Genomic DNA, 8,763 nt, shown 5'->3' with positions numbered 1-8,763 from the left:
TTTTCTATTTCAATTTTAAGGTGCTGGAAATTAATTCGAAATATTTCCATGCACTAAGGGTGGAAATCCAGTTCAGAATAGTATAAAAATCGCCTTAAATGGGAAAATAAAACGGCTTTAAAATGGCAACATCCCTGGACGCTTACCTGGGCCGCCATATTTACGAAGGATTTTAAATATATACGGTTATTAAATTCAAACGCAATTTATCGTTATTCAGGAGCCATTTACGGGTTATTATTATTCATTTTATTATTCACTAGAGGTTGGGTGAAGGATATATGGCGGGTGAATGAATGGAGGCGAAATTAAACACAAATTAATGGAGAAAGGTTTGAGAATATTTATAAATACCCCAGACGTCACACGCCCTGAGGCACCTCCACATAAACTTCATTTTCCTGATTTCTCACGTCATTTACGCCCCTAATGACACCTAATTAGCAAATCTAATCACTTTCCTAATTGTCTAATCTAGTTTTGGCCAGGGGTAAGGTAGATTTGGCCAGACATGGACAAAATACCACGGGAGTTAAACTTACTTTGTTGATGCACAGGTAGACTTTAGCGGAGTGTGTTCGATGACTTTATATTCCCCGCGGAGCTCTCTCGCACTCAAATTTTCCTCCGCACGCACTCCATATTAACCTACTTCGTGTTATTTTGTCACTACAGATCAATTCACACCTCTCACAAGCTCACAACGACACCATGGACCGAGAGGAATGGCGGTCAACACCCCTACGCCACGAGAGAAACTTTACAACTGGTCAACGCAACTTGTGAAGACAGCGTTGCTAAGTTTGGCTATGAGGGAAGAGCTAAACATGTGCTTGAGAGTCGCTAATCCCTAATAAAACACTCCATATCACTAGAAAAACTATTATAACTCCTAGAATATCCCCAAAACTAGACACTAAGCCCCAAATTATGGCTAAATCGCTTATAGTTTGACGTTAAGACTGGTTGCTAAACAGAAGGACCATCTCTAAAATTAGCGCCGACGGCTCACTTGGCAGGTGCGCTCGACTACGCATGCGCACAAACTTTTGAGAGGGAGACTTGCGTATGGAGAGAGATTTTGAGTTATTTTTTTGAAAACACGGGATATATTATAAGGCATTTTCTTCGGAATTGCAATAATGATGCTTAATTTTGATTCTCTCTTCATTCTCTCTCTCTCTCTCTCTCTCTCGATTATATCTCACTTCAATCTTACTGTATGTGCGAGATGAGGATGAGGATGATGCTAATGATGATGATGATGATGATGGCGGTGATGATGCTGGTTGACGATAATGATGATGATGATGATGATGCTTGCTGCTGCTAATGGTGATGATGATGATGATGATAAGGATGATGATGCTGGCTAAGAATGATAATGATGATGATTTCTTGGTTGACGATGATGATGCTGACTGATGATGATGATGATAACGATGATGATGATGATGAACAACTAGCCTAATGTTTATAAGGTGAAATCTTCCTAAAAATACCATATATTTTTTAAAGTACTGTAGAGTCAAAATGTTCACTCTTCCATACTATCAACTCTTCCATTTTTAACTTAGAAGAATGTGTAATTGTAGATGTGTGTGTGTGTGTGTGTGTGTGTGTGTGTGTGTGTGTGTGTGTGTGAGAGAGAGAGAGAGAGAGAGAGAGAGAGAGAGAGAGAGATTGTTGTGTATATATATTTTGTGTGTGTGAGAGAGAGAGAGAGAGAGAGAGGGGGGGGATTTTGTATATATATTTTGAGTGTGTGTGTGTGTGTGTGTGTGTGTGTGTGTGTGTGAGAGAGAGAGACCTTACTCCAAACATTACTGAATCAACAGGCTCCCTCTCTCTCTCTCTCTCTCCCTCTTTCATTTCTTAACATATACGAACGGTTCTGGCACCTCCCTCACTATATAACCTTACCCTCCTCTTCTGTTACATATATACCCAATTAACAACAACAAAAAAGAGAGAGAAAACACACACACACACACACACACACACACACACACAATTCAAACTCCCTCCATTCACAAACCTCCATGCACACCCAGCTGATCAAAACAAATTCGCTTTAAACCCGTAACGACTGTAGAATGGGCGTTTAAACTCCTCTAACGGTTGGGATAACTCTAGCACCCTCTTCTACACTTATACCAGACGACCTTCCACATCCGGGAGTGAGTATAATGAGCCTGGGAGTGTTAATACTAGGCTGAGAGAGAAAAACCCTGCCATCCCTACTCTCATCCTCAGCCTCCATCTCTTCTTTTCGAATCTGCAGGCGAGTTATGGATGAAAAATACTAGGGATGGGAAGGAATAGGCTACTGGAAGAACCTACACTCCTTTCACCTTAACTTGGCCCAGATTTCGGTCCTTTTGCAGCTTATTGCACGTTGCTCAGTGGCAGAAAGACAATGTTGTAGCCTTTTCTCCATTCCATAGCACTTCTTCGTGACTAGCATCATATTCTAGTGTTAATCTGTTGTCCTTTCCACAGCACTTCTTCGTGACTAGCATCATATTCTAGTGTTAATCTGTTGTCCTTTCCACAGCACTTCTTTGTGACTAGCATCATATTCTAGTGTTAATACTATGACTATACATCCCTCCATAGCACTTCTTTGTGACTAGCATCATATTCTAGTGTTAATCTATTGTTACAACTCAGCATTCAAGATGGAGAGATGGCAATTTTAGGCCAAGTTAGAGTAAAAAGAGTATAGCACTTCTTTGTGACTAGCATTGTATGAAGGTAAGGTTAAATTGCAGTAGGTTTATTCAGAAAAAATATCTATCCATCTATCTATTGCCAGACATTTTAATCCCATACTGTACAGGGTGGCCACAAACAAATCGCCTCCATGTCGCCCTGTCCCCCGCCATTTCACTGTCGTGCTCCCAACTCACACCTCCCTCTCTCATATACCTCTCCACTCCATCCCTCCATCTCATCCTTGGCCTCCCCCTCCCTCTCCCCACCTCCACCTCACTCACATACACCCTCCTCATCAGTCTCTCACTCTCCATCCTCTCCACATGGCTAAACCACCTCAACGTGTACAGAAACTGCTTAATTTGGCAGTGTTTATGGGTCATTCATGCCTATTTAGACATCCAAACACACACAGCAGTATCCAAAGTAATCCCAAACACCAAGAAAACCATAGAAAAAAACTGCAAACCAAAAAAAAACACCATATCTATATACTGTTTTAATGTACAGCACCCCTCCTTACTTTGGCAGTGATTTTGGGTCATTCATGCCTATTTAGACATCCAAACACACAAAGGAATATCAAACGTAATGCCAAACACCAAGAAAAACACTACAAACCAATAAAACACCCTACCTAAACAATGTACAGCACCCCTTCTTACTTTGGCAGTGTTTTACGGTGATTCATGCCTATTTAGACATCCAAACACACAAAGGAATATCAGAAGTAATGTCAAACACCAAGAAAAACATGGAAAATAACACTGCAAGCCATAAAAACACCCTACTATACTGAGAGACTGATGAGGAGAGTGTATGTGAGTGAGGTGGAGGGGGAGAGAGGGAGGGGGAGGCCAAGGATGACATGGAGGGATGGGGTGGAGAGGTATATGAAGGAGGGAGGTGTGAGTTGGGGGGATGGAGAGTGAGAGACTGATGAGGAGAGTGTATGTGAGTGAGATGGAGGGGGAGAGAGGGAGGGGGAGGCCAAGGATGAGGTGGAGGGATGGAGTGGAGAGGTATATGAGGGAGGAGGCTGTGAGCTGGGAGCAGGGCAGTGAAATGGCGGGGGACAGGGTGACGTGGAGGCCACTTGTTTGTGGCTACCCTGTATGGGATTAAGGCGTCTGGCAATAGGTAGATAGACAGATAGATAGACTGTACCTGAGAGTGTTTATATATACAGTAAAACCTCACTATAATGGACTAATCGGAGCCCCAGCCGTTCCGAAAAAGCAGAATTCCGATAAAAGGGACTTCCGGACGTTCCCCTACTGACCTGGACTTTTCCGCTATATCAAACATTAGTCCAGAGCGCACCAACGGTTTATAAACTGCATCCACTATATACAGTTAGGTGTGGAGGGTGAGGGGTATGGAGGGTGTGAGGTGTGGAGGGTGAGAGGTGTGGAGGATGAAGGGTGAGGGGTGTGGAGGGTGAGAGGTGTGGAGGATGAGGGGTGTGGAGGGTGAGAGATGTGGAGGGTGTGAGGTGTGGAGGGTGAGGGGTGTGAACGTTGAGGGTGGGGTTGTGAGAGGCAGACCAAAAAAGACCTGGGATGAGGTCATAGAGTGTGACCTCAGGGATAAGGCACTGAATAGGGAGGCTGCCAGAGATTGAGCAGCATGATGGAGCCTTTATAAACAATACAAATACAATACAAGCACCCTATTTATGTACTGTGTTATCTCTCTCTCTCTCAAATCCACTGTCCATACTGCCATACTGTCTTCCATTAACACACACACACACACACACACACACACACACACACACACACACACACACACACACACACACACACACCACTGCCCTATTGAATTAAAACCTGTACACACACACACACACACACACACACACACACACACACACACCACTGCCCTATTGAATTAAAACCTGTACACACACACACACACACACACACACATGCACACTCACTTACCCCACATTCAATTTTCTTTTTCCTCTCCCTCCCCTCTCTCTCACACACACACACACACACACACACACCGCCCTATTGAACTAAAGCCTGTACGATCTTTGCAGACATGAACGAGGTGCATCACTACAGCCTCATCACCAAGAGCAACCTAAGCTCCGAACACCGGCAGCTGTTTGACTTAGTGAGGGCTGCTGGGTTCACCATTCATCCCCATCTCTTTAAGTAAGTCGTTGGCATGTGTTGAGTGGCGTACGATAACCCCTAACACCTTTTCCTTTGTGATTTATTCTGTGTATGATAACTTAGGTAACCAAAAACAAATATATAATGACAGCTGGGTTCACCATTCATCCCCATCTCTTTAAGTAAGTTGTTGGCATGTGTTAAGGGGCATATCATGATCCCTAACACCTTTTTCTAAGTGATTTATCCTGTGTATGACCCCTTAAAAGTCACCAAAAACAAATTGGTGAGGGTACGAGGCCTCATCATACATATCTGTCTCTTTAAGTAAGTTGCTGGCATGTGTTAAGGGGCATATGATGATCCCTAACACCTTTTTCTAAGTGATTTATCCTGTGTATGACCCCTTAAATGTCACCTCATCATACATACCTGTCTCTTTAAGTAAGTTGTTGGCATGTGTTAAGGGGCATATCATGATCCCTAACACCTTTTCCTTAGTGATTTATTTTGTGTGATATTTTACAAGCATCTGATATACAAGTGACCAATGATACTACTATTACTACAACTATTAATGCTATTATTATTGACATTATTATTATTATTATTATTATTATTATTATTATTATTATTTGGACATGTGGAGAGAATGGAGAATGAAAGACTGACTAAGAGGGTGTATGTAGGTGAGGTGGAGGGAGGGAGAGGGTGGGGTAGACCGAGGATGAGGTGGAGGGATGGAGTTGAGAGGTATATGAGGGAGGGGGGAGTGAGTTGGGGGGAGGGTAGTCAAATGGTGGGTGACAGAGTGACTTGGAGGCGTTTTGTCTGCAGCCACCCTTTGCGGGATTAGGGCGTCGGGCTATAGATAGATAGATAGATAGATAGATTATTTGAGAAGAAGATGTTGAGTTACATGGAGAGACAGACAAGTGAGGAAGTGAAGGAGCGTTGTGGTGTGGATGAGAGACTGACTAGGAGAGTGTATGTGAGTGTAAGTACTGTATATGTATATGGAGTCACGTGGAGAGACAGGCTGACAGATGAGGATATAAAGGAGTGTTGTGGTGTGGATGTGGATGTGATAGGAAGAGTTAGGAGAAACACATTGTGGTGGTTTGGCCATGTGGAGAGGATGGAGAGACTGACAAGGAGAGAGTATGTGAGTGAGGTGGAGGGGGGAGAGGGAGGGGGAGGCCAAGGATGAGATGGAGGGATGGAGTGGAGAGGTATATGAGAGAGGGGGATGTGAGCTGGGGGGAGGGCAGTGAAATGGCGGGGGACAGGGTGACATGGAGGCGATTTGTTTGTGGCCAGAGTAATAATGGATAGATAGATAGATAGATAAGTACATAGGTAGCAGAGATGTAATGATGTATCGGTATCGGTGATATCGGCACGTTTTTAGCCCTGGAATCGGTATTGGCTGATTTTCTGCCGGTACTACTGTCCTCCTCTCTTCCTATTTCTCCCCATCATCCACTCACTTGATGTAGTGCTGCCTACTTCTTCCTTAGCCTTTATCATTCTTTTTCTGTGCGTGTCCTCCTCTCTTCCTATTTCTCCCCATCATCCACTCACTTGATGTAGTGCTGCCTACTTCTTCCTTAGCCTTTATCATTCTTTTTCTGTGCCTGTCCTCCTCTCTTCCTATTTCTCACCATCATCCACTCACTTGATGTAGTGCTGCCTACTTCTTCCTTAGCCTTTATCATTCTTTTTCTGTGCCTGTCCTCCTCTCTTCCTATTTCTCACCATCATCCACTCACTTGATGTAGTGCTGCCTACTTCTTCCTTAGCCTTTATCATTCTTTTTCTGTGCCTGTCCTCCTCTCTTCCTATTTCTCACCATCATCCACTCACTTGATGTAGTGCTGCCTACTTCTTCCTTAGCCTTTATCATTCTTTTTCTGTGCCTGTCCTCCTCTCTTCCTATTTCTCACCATCATCCACTCACTTGATGTAGTGCTGCCTACTTCTTCCTGAGCCTTTATCATTCTTTTTCTGTGCCTGTCCTCCTCTCTTCCTATTTCTCACCATCATCCACTCACTTGATGTAGTGCTGCCTACTTCTTCCTTAGCCTTTATCATTCTTTTTCTGTGCCTGTCCTCCTCTCTTCCTATTTCTCACCATCATCCACTCACTTGATGTAGTGCTGCCTACTTCTTCCTTAGCCTTTAACATTCTTTTTCTGTGCCTGTCCTCCTCTCTTCCTATTTCTCACCATCATCCACTCACTTGATGTAGTGCTGCCTACTTCTTCCTTAGCCTTTATCATTCTTTTTCTGTGCCTGTCCTCCTCTCTTCCTATTTCTCCCATCTTTCCTGTCACTTCTTATTGCTTTTCTTTCCTTTACAGGTGGCTTTACATTGAGTGACAAGCCAAATGGTTTCCTGTAAGCCAAGAAACCATTTACAACGCTGGGTGGTAACCATATAACCAAACCATACGTGCTGCCTACGTGTCAACAAGTGGGTTGGTGGAGGGTTAGTGCCCCTCCCCGTAAAACAACTAACTCAAGGTCAAATGGCCACCCTTACGGGAATATGGCGTCTGGCAATAGATAGATGGATAGATAGACTACCGATACTTAAAAGGAATTTAGTGTGTAGCATATCACTCACTGAAAGTTATTTTATTATATAGAATTTCGATGTTTTATATGGATGGAAAATAAATTATTGGTAATATTCAATTATTTAGTATAATATTATATGTGGAGAGGATGGAGGGTGAGAGACTGATGAGGAGAGTGTATGTGAGTGAGGTGGAGGGTGGGAGAGGGAGGGGGAGGCCGAGGATGAGATGGAGGGATGGGGTGGAGAGGTATATGAGAGAGGGGGGTGTGAGTTGGGAGCAGGGCAGTGAAATGGCGGGGGACAGGGCGACTTGGAGGCGATTTGTTTGTGGCCACCCCAAACGGGATTGAGGCGTCTGGCAATAGATAGATAGATAGATAGATTATTTTGAGTACATGGTGTGTAATAATCCAGTACATTCTTTGGTAATGAGCACATCTGTCGCCATGAACATGTACGAGACAGGTTGGTAGCCTGGCATCAGCGGCTCGAGGCCCTGCCACAGCCCTCAGACAGCATGATAATGGATAGATAGACAGCCAGACAGACAGATAGATAGATAAATAGATTCTTATATATGCCTTTCTCCTTTCCAGAGTCATAATGGATCTGTTAAATCTCCGTGTGCCACCCCACGCCTTAATATCCCTACTCAAGGACGTTAGTGACCAAGTTCCCAGCCAGGAGAATACCAACGCAAGTCTGACAAACGGAACTGGATTATAAAACGACGAAAACGCGTGTGAGCTTCGTAAAGAAAGACTAACTAGGAGTGTGTGTACGTTATCCCTACTCAAGGACGTTAGTGGCCAGGTACCCAGCCAGGAGAATAACAGCGCAAGCCTGACAAACGGAACTGGATTATAAGGCCTCGAAAACGCGTGTGAGCCCCGTAAATAGAGGATGGAGAGACTAACTAGGAGTGTATGTGTGTGAGGTGGAAGGGGGAGAAGCGGAGGGAGACTGAGGATGAGATTGAGGGATGGAGAGACTAACTAGGAGTGTATGTGTGTGACGTGGAAGGGGAAGATGGGGAGGGAGACCAAGGATGAGATGGAGGGATGGAGTGGAGAGGTATGTGAGAGAGGGGGGTGTGAGCTGGGAGCAGGGCAGTGAAATGGCAGGGGACAGGGTGACATGGAGGCGATTTGTTTGTGGCCACCCGTTATGGGATTAAGGCATCTGGCAATAGATAGACAGATAGCCTGATGAGTAGACAGATAAACAGATAGACAGACAGATAGATAGATAGATAGAGAAATTTTATGCAATACTGAATAATAGTATTTTTTAATGTGAGAAAAAGAGAGAAAGAAAGATAATTGGCTTTAT

The 8,763-nt window shown here is 44.0% G+C and overlaps 1 protein-coding gene across 1 annotated transcript; it reads left to right on the top strand.

Moving 5' to 3' along the window:
- The first annotated feature begins 2,131 nt into the window (after nt 1-2,131).
- On the top strand, nt 2,132-8,347 carry LOC145409611 (mitotic-spindle organizing protein 2-like). The gene is made up of 3 exons (XM_080279964.1): nt 2,132-2,180; nt 4,769-4,886; nt 8,028-8,347. The coding sequence occupies exons 2-3, from the start codon at nt 4,771-4,773 to the stop codon at nt 8,155-8,157; spliced, it is 246 nt and encodes an 81-aa protein (XP_080136090.1). The 5' UTR covers nt 2,132-2,180; nt 4,769-4,770; the 3' UTR covers nt 8,158-8,347.
- The last annotated feature ends 416 nt before the right edge of the window (nt 8,348-8,763 follow it).

Source organism: Coenobita brevimanus, chromosome 9, assembly GCF_032717465.1.
Source record: "Coenobita brevimanus isolate Jiangsu-jjx chromosome 9, ASM3271746v2, whole genome shotgun sequence".
NCBI lineage: Eukaryota > Metazoa > Arthropoda > Malacostraca > Decapoda > Coenobitidae > Coenobita > Coenobita brevimanus.
This window is presented reverse-complemented; position numbering and strand designations above follow the sequence as displayed.

Coding starts and splice junctions, on each gene's coding strand:
- LOC145409611 (XM_080279964.1), top strand. CDS start 4,771: ATGAACGAGGTGCATCACTACAGCCTCATCACCAAGAGCAACCTAAGC. Junction 4,887..8,027: donor ATTCATCCCCATCTCTTTAA/GTAAGTCGTTGG, acceptor TCTCCTTTCCAG/AGTCATAATGGATCTGTTAA.